The sequence below is a fragment of the Neovison vison genome, chromosome 1 (assembly GCF_020171115.1).
Source record: "Neovison vison isolate M4711 chromosome 1, ASM_NN_V1, whole genome shotgun sequence".
Lineage (NCBI taxonomy): Eukaryota > Metazoa > Chordata > Mammalia > Carnivora > Mustelidae > Neogale > Neogale vison.
Genome location: NC_058091.1, coordinates 87,930,503 through 87,942,697, shown reverse-complemented (window position 1 = coordinate 87,942,697; position 12,195 = coordinate 87,930,503). Strand labels below are relative to the sequence as shown.

At 42.3% G+C, this 12,195-nt stretch overlaps 1 protein-coding gene across 3 annotated transcripts; it reads left to right on the top strand.

Annotated features, from left to right (window-relative positions):
• Nucleotides 1–439: 439 nt before the first annotated feature.
• TREML1 (triggering receptor expressed on myeloid cells like 1) lies at nt 440–4,842 on the top strand. 3 transcript variants are annotated; one of them, XM_044237180.1, is made up of 7 exons: nt 440–482; nt 680–1,016; nt 2,473–2,474; nt 2,999–3,095; nt 3,492–3,577; nt 4,081–4,133; nt 4,494–4,842. In XM_044237180.1, exons 1-7 carry the CDS (start codon nt 440–442, stop codon nt 4,803–4,805), a joined length of 930 nt encoding a protein of 309 aa, XP_044093115.1. In that variant the 3' UTR covers nt 4,806–4,842. The 3 variants fall into 3 exon arrangements, with proteins under 3 accessions (XP_044093115.1, XP_044093108.1, XP_044093098.1); XM_044237173.1 differs by lacking the exon at nt 2,473–2,474 and having other exon boundaries at nt 680–1,012; XM_044237163.1 differs by lacking the exon at nt 2,473–2,474 and having other exon boundaries at nt 680–1,012; nt 2,984–3,095.
• Nucleotides 4,843–12,195: the final 7,353 nt, after the last annotated feature.

Below are 12,195 nucleotides of genomic sequence, written 5' to 3'. Positions count from 1 at the left end.
AGGCTCGTTACGGATGTTAGAACCACAATAATACTCCATCTTCCTCATTCACAGCACTGCATCCTGGATTTTATCTTTGGAAGACCCTGAGGATTCGTTTCCCTCTCTCTCTGTTGCTTTCCAGTTATCACAGTCCTCCTCCCACCTCATTCCTTAGCTGGGACCCAGGAGCCTGGGTTCTGCCTGTCCTTGCGCCTTCTCACCCTGCCTTGCTTGCCCACCCCTACTGGCCCTCATGGTCAAGTTGCCAAGCATTGAACCAACCAGGCTTCTGAAAGTCACCTTATCCCCACCCATGGAGGGGCCCCCAGCGCCTGCCTCCCACCCCATGGCCACTGAGAGCCCCACGTGACTGTCTGAGGCAGATGTTTCCTGCTCCCTGGGGAATGCTGTGTCAGTGGCCAGGCGAGCCCCAGAGCCAACATCTGCCTGACCCGCCATGGGCCCCAACCTGCTACTCCTGCTGCTCCTGGGACTGGCAGGTAAGGTTAGAAGGAGCTGCACCCTGGGCCCCCATACTGCACTCCAGGCCCAGGAATAACTGGCATTATTGTGGCAATAGTAACTTTTGTAGGGCCTAGAAGGTGGACCTTTCTGTCCCTGTGCCCCTGTGGCAGTGGGTGGGCTGGAAAGTTTCTCCAGCTCCTGCCCAGTCTTCCCACATCCTTTCCTTCCCTAGGCCAGGGCTCCATGGTCACCTTCCCAGAGGTGCTGCAGGCCCCCGTGGGGGGCTCCATTCTGGTGCAGTGCCACTACCGGCCTCAGGACATCAAGGCTCGGAAGGTATGGTGCCGCTTCTTGCCAGAGGGGTGCCAGCCCTTGGTGTCCTCCGCTGTGGATCGCAGAGCCCCGGGTGGCGGACGCATGTTTCTCACCGACCTGGGGGGCGGCCTGCTCCAGGTGGAGATGATTACCCTGCAGGAGGAGGATGCGGGCGAGTATGGTTGCGTGGTGGAGGGGGCCACAGGGCCCCAGACGGTGCACAGAGTCGCTCTGGACGTGCTCCCTCCAGGTGAGTTATCCTAGGCTGGCCATTGCCCTTCCCCGCCTCCACCTGCACCTCTTGGGGGATGGGGGCCCTTAGCAGAGGAGGAATTGGGAGGAGATATTTTTGACTGCTCCCCAGGGACCGGAAACCAAACTGGGTGAGCAGTCTGAGATAAAACAGCCAGACAGTGGGTCCCTCCCCCCTCCCATGCTAGTGGGTTTCTCCATTGGAAGGCACATCCTCCTTCCTCACCCATGGCCTTGGCCTCCTCATCCAGCATTTTCAACATACTTAATGCTATTTTTTCCCTCTAAGAAATGTTTTAAAGAAAGCATTAATTTGGGCATATCAACCTGGAATTCATTTTTTAAATCTTCCTGTTTATTACTCCTGTTATAATGGGTTTGATGGCTTAAAATTATTGAATCCGTATTTTATTTAATGTCTTCATGAGCATATAGTATGTGCCTCACCTTTAAGCAGGGTGCGTTCGGTGCCTGAATTACTCCCAGCTCATTTTGTTTTAAAAATGAGGAAAGTGTCACTAATAGATTATTGGTATTGTCAATCCTATTTTGAGTCTAGAAAGTACTTTCTTTTGATAGGCTACAGTTTTCTCTGATAGGCTACAATGTTCTAAGGTCTAAGCATTTATTAAAAGACAATTTTAAAGTAGAAGAAGGAATTTTCCTGAAAAGTTGGATGTTATAAGAAAAAAAATGTTCTGGAGGGGAAAATGGCCAGCTGCCTGCAGAAGTGGAGACTGTTACAATCTTTCTCTTGTGGATGATAGGTCCTCCTTTCATTTTTAGGTCCTCCTTTCTCATGTAATTTGTGCCCAACCCCCAAGCCATGAAATGAAGAAAGGCATTTTTCCTTTTCTTGGTTTACCCCCCATTTGCTAATTATTAGTGTAGACTAAGTTGTCATTAGTATCCCTCTCATCTCTGGTCCATGGTTGTTATTTCATATTGTAAATATGGTCCTGGTGGTCTTTGTCATCCTCTGTCCTCCTCCTTCCTTGACACTCTAAGGTCTAATAGCTCCAACTTGTAGGATGGGATGGGTGCTGGGACCCCAACAGCTGTAGAGGATAGATGCTCAGGCCAGCCAGCGGAGCGTGGCTTTCAGGGAGGTTATGGGTGGCTTAGTAGGCATCAGGACGGCAGGACACATGCAGCAATGGGAAACATGGCCTCTCCAGATCCTGGTTTGGCTTGAGGTGGGAGATAGGAACCATGAGCCACTGGGAATAAGACCCCTATCCTGGGGGTCTAGAAGGACTGGCCAGGTTCCCAAGACAAATCCTCAGGCCCAGAGAAATCAACCCTGAGTCCCATAGCCAGAGTTGAGTGTGCTGTAAGGACAATAGAAGCCTTGTCACAAAACCAAGACTTGGGCTCTGAGCAAGGCTCCCAGCAAGGGTCTTCTGGCTTTGTGTCACATTAGGGTTGATGTTAGAATTCCTTAGATCCTGAGGGCAGAGGTTTGGATGGGGCTCATCCAGCTTGCCGGGTGTCCCATGGCTGCAGGTATATGGAGAAGTCTAGCAGGCTGTGCTGAGGCCCCTTTAGAGACCAACTGATGAGCACCAGGAGCAAGGTTGCCACTGAGTGGCACTACACAAGAGTGGAGAACCTATTCTGGGGTGGGGTGGGGAGGCAGGCATAGATTACCCAATGGCTGATTCTGCATAGTCTGAGCAGCCAGATAGGCCAGGGGTCTGGAGGAGCAAGTGAAGGAAGGAAGGCAGGGGCAAGGGTTGGGATCTGGTGGTGGAGGGGAAAGTGGGTCTGGTCACTAACAGGTAAAGACAGAAAGAGACCATCCCTGATCTCCAGAATTAGGCCCCTAAGGAATATGTCAAGCCCCATTTGTGTTACTTACTTGGGATCTCTGCTTCCTCAGCCCCACTCCCCCAGTCCCTCAGATCTCAACAGGCCTGTACCCTGCCCTCCATAGTTATATGCTCATTAATATTTCCTTCTGACTCAGCTCCTCGACTGAAAGAGAAGGAGAGCTATAAGACTGGGACTCTGGCTGATGGCTCCTCCTCAGACACTGTGGGCAGTGCCAGCCCTGCGGAACCCACCCAGGATGAGAAGAGGTACAGATAAGAGCTGTATTCGGTGGCTGGGAAAAGGGTGGTGGTAGGAAGGGGAGTGAAAGATTGTTCAGAGCCCCAGGCTAACTCAAGGGGAAACCTCATGGTTCCTTCCACCCCTGGGGAACCTCTGATCAGACAGGAAGTCAGGCAGACCTGCCTGTGTATCCCAGTTCAGCAATGACCCCTTTATCCTGGTGGTCTTCGGCCAGGATAGCCTGATAATGTGTTTCTCTTCTGCTGTGCTTGAGTCTGTCCTCCTCATTCCATCCCCCAATTCCTCTTCTTGCAACCATGGCTCACCAAGAACAGCACCCTTCTCCACTGCTCTGGAGTTCCTGGTGAGCAGCTTCCTGCCTGGTCCAGTCCTGAGCTCGCCTATCCCTTTATGTCCTTCAGCATCCCCTTGATCTGGGGCGCTGTGGTCCTGCTGAGCCTGCTGGTGGCAGCAGTGGTGCTGTTTGCTGTGATGGCCAAGAGGAAAGGTAGGTAGCCATACACCAGCCGACCCCAGCATAGCCCCGCTGGTAGTGTACCCGCTAGTCTTATACACAATGTCAGACTCTAGGTCTGTGTCCCCTGTAGGTGGGCTTGTCTGAGCTTTAGTAAGGCCCACAGGTCCTAGAATTTCCTAGACGAGGGGTGGACAGGAAGGAGGAGATTCAGTGGGAGCTGTCCTGGTGACAGAGAGGAATTGGACCGGGTGGGCAGTGGGATAAACAGATGACTAGAGGAGCTGAGAGAAGGGTTTTAGGAGAAAGGCTGAGTGTTGAGGCAGGATGAAGGGAGTTGGAAGCAGTCATTGGGTGGGGAGGCACCTGGCAGGCTGCAGCAGATCTGGGGAGGCATTGGGGAAAGATATGCTGGTAGGAGTGAGATGAAGGGTCTGGACGAGGAAAGAGCCTTCAGGGACTTCTGAAGGGAGGGAGGAGATGGGCTCTGAGCCAGGATGGGAAGCAGACTATGGTGCCATCCTCTGTCTTCCTAGGGAACAGGCTTGGTGTCCGTGGCCAACCTCAGAGCAGCGGAATTCGGGGCATGGTAAGAGGCCTTTGCAGGCCCCCAGCCAAATTCCTCTTCCATCTGCCCAGTTCACTGAGAGGTCCCAGGATAGGGGGTGGTGGTGGAGAAAGACTGACACCCAGTCAGGGCCCATATCCTCTTCCTAAATGGTGTAAACTTTGTACCAGTTGTCTTCTACCTTCCCGCCTTGGTATTTCACCCTCCCCAATTTGGGAAGAAAGTTAGGCCTTCAAAATATTCGAAGGGAATCCCTCTTACCCACCAACATACTCAGGACTTGAGAGATAGACCCAGTGTGATCTTGGGCTTCCCCCACAAAGGGAACTGGAGCAGAAGGAGGCATTTTCTCTCTGTCTCACTTGCCTGCTTTTGTTACAGGCCTCCTCCTCTGTGGCCCACCACATCAGTAACTCTGGACTGGGACTTGATTTGCCATCGGACGTTCCATATGCTAGGCTCGACTCACCACCTTCCTTTGACAATACCACCTATAGTATACCTTTTGATCCCCCATCAGAGAAATCCCCACCCCCAGCCCAACCCTCATCTCCCCCTCTGCCTCCTAAGGTATTAATGTGTTCTAAGCCTGTGACATATGCCACAGTCATCTTCCCTGGAAGGGACAAGGGTGGAGGGGCCTCCTGTGAGCCAACCCAGGATCCACCGAATGGCCAAACGCCACCCAGTTAAGCTGTTCATCCTCCTGCACACTCACGGAGAGCATCCCCAGAACTCTGTGCATCTAGCCAGCCAGCCCATGCCCTCAACCCTTAGGATATCAGAGAAGCTAGGGACTTTAGATTCTAACCTAATATCTTGGCTTTTCTGACCTGGAAAGTGAGACTTAAATGTGACTGAGGTGTCTTGGGAATCCCCCATGCTGGTTCCTCTGCCATTATAACACTGAGTTAAATAAACTCTGAATGGTAATATATGAGCTCTTGATGTTTGAGGGGGAGGAAAGGGCCCGAGTTTGACTATTCCTATGGCATGAGAACTGAAGATTCTGGTCCAGGGTTTGTGTTGCATGATCTCCTGTCTGTTCTGCCAGTAGGGACAAGGTTTCATTCTCTGGTCAGAATACTATGATGGAGTTTGATTCAAGGGACACTAAGAAGCCTTCTTCAGAAGTATTTCCTGCCTTTTTCACGGTACCTAAATTAGAGAGCCATTGGCTTTAGTCTAGAAAACTCTTCTGCCTTCTGCTCTGCACCTTGTAAATAGGCGGTATCTTCTGATGTGACAACACATGGGAGGAATGGGATAATGAGTGAAAGGAGACTCAGGACAGATGTGGTAGGAGAGATGAAGTTGAAAAGAAATAGGAGTGATGTTAAGGGAACATACAGAGGGTTGGCGGGGGGTAGGTGAGTGGGTGGATTGGGTAACTGGATGATGGGCATTAAGGAGGGCACTTGAACTAATTTGGGTGTTACCTGCAACCAATGAATCACTAAATTCTATACAATATATGTTAACTAATTTGGGTGTTACATGCAACCAATGAATCACTAAATAATACACTATATGTTAACTACACTGAATTTAAATAAAAAATAAATAAAACAGGAGTAAGATCAGAAACTGAAGTAAATCCCAAGCCTATCCCTTGGCAGGACCAAGGAGTTTCAAGTGCCAGGAGATAAAAGACCTCTGCAGACCTGTTTATCAGAGCTAGTTCTCAACTGGGTGGACATATGGTAGCACTGTACTCTTTGGCCTGAAATCTGGAGCCTGGAAAGAGCCCAGTGAGAAAAGGCATGGCATGGGAAGAAGGGGAATGAAAGGTAAAGGTGTGGTCATTGCCAAGTGTAAATGAAAGCTAGTCCAGGCTGGGGGTGGAAGGGCCTTTAAGATGTCTGCCAGGATTTCTTATGAAACTGTTCAGTTTGAAACTATTGGCCCATATTGAGATGAAAGACAAATGGAGAGAAGGGGGTGCTTGGGAAATTATTTTTTTTTACAGTCATGGAGAGCTAGGCCTAAAGTGTTTTTCACCATCTGGAGAGGCCCTGAGTTTGGTCTAGGTACCCGAGAAAGGACAGGCAGAGCATGTACCCTGGGCTCCAGCTGGGTAGGCCTAGTGATGCTATTTTCAGGGAGCTCTGGCAGGATGTTCTGAGTTTCCCCTGATAGAGTCTCAGCCTGTGACATAACACAAATTTACTTCTGTCCCTTGTGGAGGTGGCAGCTGCCCACCAATCAACTAAGCCCTTATTTTCCCTGGCTAAGATAACTGGGGACTTCCCTGCTGGGGAAGAGAGGCAATGAGGGTAGGGAAGGATAAAATTTAAAAAGAACCCGTCTGGGGAAAAAGTTACTCTGGTCTGAATGTAGTTTGAACTTTTTAGAGCCTGACAGAAGTAAAAGCATATTTAATAACACAAAGGAAAATACTAAGATCAACTTGCTGGTGGAGAAGAGGGAAGGAGGAAAGGGAAATATATTAATTCCATCAATGCTCATGGTAAAAGTCTATGAATACCAAACAGAATCTCTCAGTTATAACTGTAACTTCCGAGATGAAAATACAGATCTTCTAAATTTTATCATAAGAAACATAGGAAAACAAAGCAAATAAAATGCAGGTGACATGACAAGGCCATTGCTTCATATCAGAACCTTTGAATGCAGCTAAAGAAGTTCTCAGAGGAATAAAAAAGTGAAGCCTGAGGTGAATATTTAAAAAAAAAAAAAAAGAAGTTCTCAGAGGAAAAGTCACACCCTCAACAAGAATTAAGCATCTTACTCAAGTTGCTAGATCATTTTAAAGGAGGAAAATTGTATAATACATAAATAAAAGAGCTTATTCTTTGAAATGAAATGAAATAAAACAGAGAGTGTTAGCTAACTTACTCAAATAAGAAATAACAAGGGGAAAATAATCACAGATATAAAGACAATGAAAAAACTGAGAGTATTTAGTGTTCATGGTGTGCCTGGGGTGGGGATAATGAATGTAGAGAAGGCTGAAATAAATTTTTGGAGTGACTGAAATATCTTCTATCATGATTGTGGTAGTGGTATGTGGGTGTATATGTTTGTCAAAATCCATCATTAAAATAGGTGCACTTTCTTGTATGTAAATTGCATTTTGATAAAGTTGATTTTTTAAAAATATTTGAAAGACCCTGGGGGAATAGTGAAAATAATCTTAGAGATTATTTTAGAGATTATATTTTGACCATATGTTTAAATTATTATACAAAACTCAGAAGCCATAAAAGAATTCATTGATACATTAAAACAAGAAAAGACTGATATCTTTTTCTCCACTAAAAAAGCACAATAAAGATAAAACACAAAATGAGGAAAAGTTCTGCAACTCATACAAAGGCAGAGACCTCATTTCTCTAACTCCTACAAATCAATTAGAAAACAAATACTTAATAGGATATATACATATAGCTCACAAAACAGGAAATATAAACTTAGTAAAGATGTTTAACTTAATCTAAGGGAAATGCAAATTAAAAGTACATTGAGAACGATTTAAAAGAAAATGGTTGAAGAACGCAGAAAATACTTTTTTCCCCCAAATTTTTATTTAAGTTCTACTTAGTTAATATATATTGTAATACTGGTTTCAGGAGTAGAATTTAGTGATTCATCACTTACATATAGCACATGGTGCTCATCCTAACAAGTGCTTGAACATAACAACTCCTTAAATTCTCTCTTCCAGGGGTGCCTGGATAGCTCGGTTGGTTAAGCATCTCATTCTTCATTTCAGCTCAGGTCATGATTTCAGGGTTCTGAGACTGAGCCCTGCATTGAGCTCTGCTGAGCATGGAACCTGCTTAGGATTCTCTTTCTCCCCCTCTCTCTCTGCCCCTACCCTCCCTCTGCTTGCTTTCTTTCTCTATAAAACAATTCTCTGTTCCATAAAAGCAATAAGAAAACTGGCAAAAATAGCCAGAATCAACTTTTTTAGAACTCTGGAAACCAATGGCTTGCATCAACCCAAAGAATCTTTACTTAAGAAAATTGGCTTTCCCTCCCTTGTAGTTCATTTAAAGCACATAAAGCAGTATTCATAAAGTAGCATTTACATATCTATGTTGACAGGCACACAATTTAAGTTATAACTTTTATGACATTTATAATACGAAAGAGTGGGCAGGGAATGGAGTTATACAGGATCAAAGTTTTTGTATATTGTTGAAATTAAGCTAGTATAAATAAGAACTGGATTGTTTTAAATTAAAATGTTAATTGTAATCCCTATAGCAAGGGAAAAACCCCTCACAAATATAGTAAAAGAAATGACAAGGGAATTAAAATTAAATTTAAATTGTGTATTTAATATAATGAAAGACAGTGGAGAAAGAGAAGGAAACAAGACATCAGACACGTAGAAAACAAATAATAAGATGGCAGACATAAATCCTATCTTATCAGTAATCACGCTGAATGTAAATAAAATTCCAATTAAAAGGCAGAGATTGGCAGAATGTATTAAAAAAACTCATGATCCAACTACATGCTTCCTATAAGAGACAAACTTTAGAATCAAAAACACAAGTAGGTTCCAAGTAATAGGATAGAAAAACATGTATCACGCAAACTAACTAAAGAGAGGTGGGGTGGTTATATGAATTAAGACAAAAGGACATTTTATAATGGTAAAAGAGTAAATCCATCAAGAAGATTTAACAATTATAAATATATATGTACCTACCAACAGCATTTCAAAATACATAAAGCAAAACTGACAGAACTGAAGGGAGAAATAGACAAATAGTAATAACTGTAGACTTCAACATCCCACTTTCAGTAATAGGCAGAACAAGGTAGATAGGTGGAAGATCAGCAAGGAAATGGTAGACATGAACAGCAGTGTAAAAACCAACTAGACTTAATAGACATCTGTAGAATACTCCACTAAACAACAGCAAAATGCAATACACATTCTTCTCAAGTACACATGTGACATTCTCCAGGGTAGACAACATATTTGACCATAAACATATTCTCGATAAATTTAAAAGGACTGAGATCATACAAAGTTGCTTTTTGACTATAAGGGAATGAAATTAGAAATAATAGAAATAAATTTTGGAAACTAACAAATATGTGGAAATTAAACAACACACTTCTAAATAACAAGCGGGTCAAAGAAGAAACCACAAGAGAAATTATAAATACTTTAAGAGGAATGAATTAAAAAATATAACACAGCAAAACTAAGGGGATTCAGCAAAGTCTGTGCTTAGAGGGAAATCTATAGCTGTAAATACTTTATATTAAAAAAAAATAAAGATCTCAAATCAACAACCTAACTTTCCACCTGAAGAAACTAGAAACAGAAGAGCAGACTAAACCCAAAGCAAGTGGAAGGAAGGAAATAATAGATTGGAGCAGAAATAAATGAAATAGAGAACATATAAAGGGGAAAAATCAGCAAAACCAAGTATTGGTTCTTTGAAAAGATCCACAAAATTGACAAATCTTAGCTAAGTTTACTTTCTTTGCCAAAAGAACAAGAGAAGACTCTTATTACTGAATGAGGAATGAAAGTAAAGGGAGCACTATGGACTTTATGAGACTAGAAGGATTATAAGAAAAATTGTGGACAATCATGTTTCATCAAAATACATAACCTAGATGAAATGGACAAATTCCTAGAAAGACACAAACTACTGAAAGTGACTCAAAATTAAATAGAAAATCTCAATAGATCTATAACAACTAAAGAGGTTTAATTAATAATCACAAAACTTACCAGACAGAGAAGCCCAAGCCCAGATGATTTCACTGGTGAATTCTACCAAACATTAAGAGTTTTAAAACCAATCCTTCGCAAGACCTTCCAAAAAGTAGAAGAGGCAGGTCCTCATTCTATGAGGACAATTTTACCTCGATTCAAAGATCAGACAAAGAGATGACAAGAGAACTACTGATTAACATCTCTTATGAATACAGATACAAAAATCCTCAACAAAAAATACTAGCTAATAGGCTCTAGCAATAAATAGAAAGGATTATATACCAAGACAAAGTGGGATTTATCCCCGGAATGCAAAATTGGTTCTACACATGAAAATCACTAAGACATACCACATTAATAGAAAAAAGGACCAAAACCACATGATCCTTTCAAAAGAGGACAGAAAAAGCACTTGGCAAAATCCAATACGTTATCATGATACAAATGCTCAACAAGCTAGGAAGAGCTGGAAATTTCCTCAAAGATGACAGAGGGCATCTACAAAACACTTACAGGTAACATCATACCTAAAGGTGTAAAACTAAAAGCTTTGTCCCTAGGACTGAGAACAAGACAAAGATGTCCACTCTTGCCACTGTCATTCAATGCTATAGGTTCTTGAGAGAGTAATTAGGCAAGAAAAAGAAACAAGAATCATCCAGATTGGAAAGGAAAAAGTAAAACTATTTCTATTTGTAGATGACATGATCTTGAATATACAAAATCCTAAGGAATCCACACATACACACAAAAAAATCCAACAACCCCAGAGCTAATAAATGAGTTTAGCAGTTCCAGAATACAAAATCAATATACAAAAATCAGTTCTATTTCTATGAACTAGCAGTGAACAACTCAAAAATGAAATTAAGAAAACAATCCATTACAACAGAGTAAGGATAATAAAATATTTAGGCGCAAATTTAACAAAAAATTTCAAGACCTCTACACTGAAAACTATAAAACACTGAAAGAAATTTAAAAAGACCTAAATATGTCTGATCTATTTTCATGGATCAGAAAACTTAATATTGTTAAGATAGCAATTCTTCCTCAATTTACTTACAGATTCAACTCAATCCCTGTCAAAATTACAGCTGCCCTTTTTGTAGAAATTGACAAGCTAATCCTGAAAGTCATATAGAAATGCAAAGGTCCCTGAATAGCTAAAACAATCTTGAAAAATAATAATACAATTGGAGGACTCATATTCCTGATTTTAAAAGTTACTATAACACTACAACAATCAAGATGGTGTGTACTGGCATAAGGACAGACACATAGAACAATGGGACAGAACTGAGAGTTCAGAAGTAGACCCAAACATCTAACAAAACCATACATTAAAAAGAGTATCATTTAAGTGGGGGAGAAGAATAGTCTTTTTTTAACAAATAGTGTTGAGACAAATAGATATCCACATGCAAAGAACGAATCTGGAAACTTACCTCATACTATATGCAAAAATTAACTCAAAACGAATCAAAGATCTAAAAGAGCTAAAACCATATAAAACCTAGGGAAAAAAACCAGAAGCATAAACCTTTGCAATCTTTAAGATATAACGCTTAAAGTGCAAGCAACCAAAAAACAAAACCCAGACAAATTATACTTCATGAAAAGATAACACTTTTGTGCTCCAAAATGATACTGTCATGAAAGTGAAAAGACAATTCACAGAATGAGAGTAAATATGTGTAAATCAAATCTGATCAGGGTCTAGTATTAGAATATATTTTTAAAAGCTCCACAATAAAAATATATGTAACCCCATAAAAAATGGGCAGAAGATTCCAAAAGACATTTCTCCAAGAAGACTGACAAGTGGTCAATAAGCTCATAAAAATGCTCAACATCATTAGTCATAAAGGAAATGCAAATCACCACCACAATGAGATACCATTTCATACTCACTAGAATACCTGTATCAAAAAAAGAAGCGGGGATGCCTGCGTGGCTCAATTGAGCATTCTTCTGGTTTCAGCTCAGGTCATGATCTTAGGATCTTAAGATCAAGCTCTGCATTGGGGTCCAGGATCAGTGTGGAGTCTGCCTGAGATTTTCTCTATCCCTTTGCCTCTGCCCCTCAACCTGCATATGCGCGCTCTCTCTCTCTCTCTCTCCCTCTTCCTCAAAATATATAAATAAAATCTTTAAAAAAGAGAATAACAAGTGCTGGTGAGGTGAGGATGTGGAAAACTGGTATCTTCACAGGTAGGAACGTAAAATGGTATAGCTACTTTGGAAAATAGTTTGACAGTTGCTTAAAAAGTTGAACATAGAGTTTCTGTTCATTCCTAGGCATATACCCAAGATAACTGAAAATATATGTTCATACAAGAGCTTGCACACAAATGTTTATAGAAGTAT

Bases quoted from the DNA above. Each gene is read 5' to 3' on its own strand.
- TREML1 (XM_044237163.1), top strand. From the start codon at position 440: ATGGGCCCCAACCTGCTACTCCTGCTGCTCCTGGGACTGGCAG. The intron at 1,013-2,983 runs GTGAGTTATCCT...CTTCTGACTCAG, and splicing joins TCTGGACGTGCTCCCTCCAG to CTCCTCGACTGAAAGAGAAG. The intron at 3,578-4,080 runs GTAGGTAGCCAT...CTGTCTTCCTAG, and splicing joins TGTGATGGCCAAGAGGAAAG to GGAACAGGCTTGGTGTCCGT.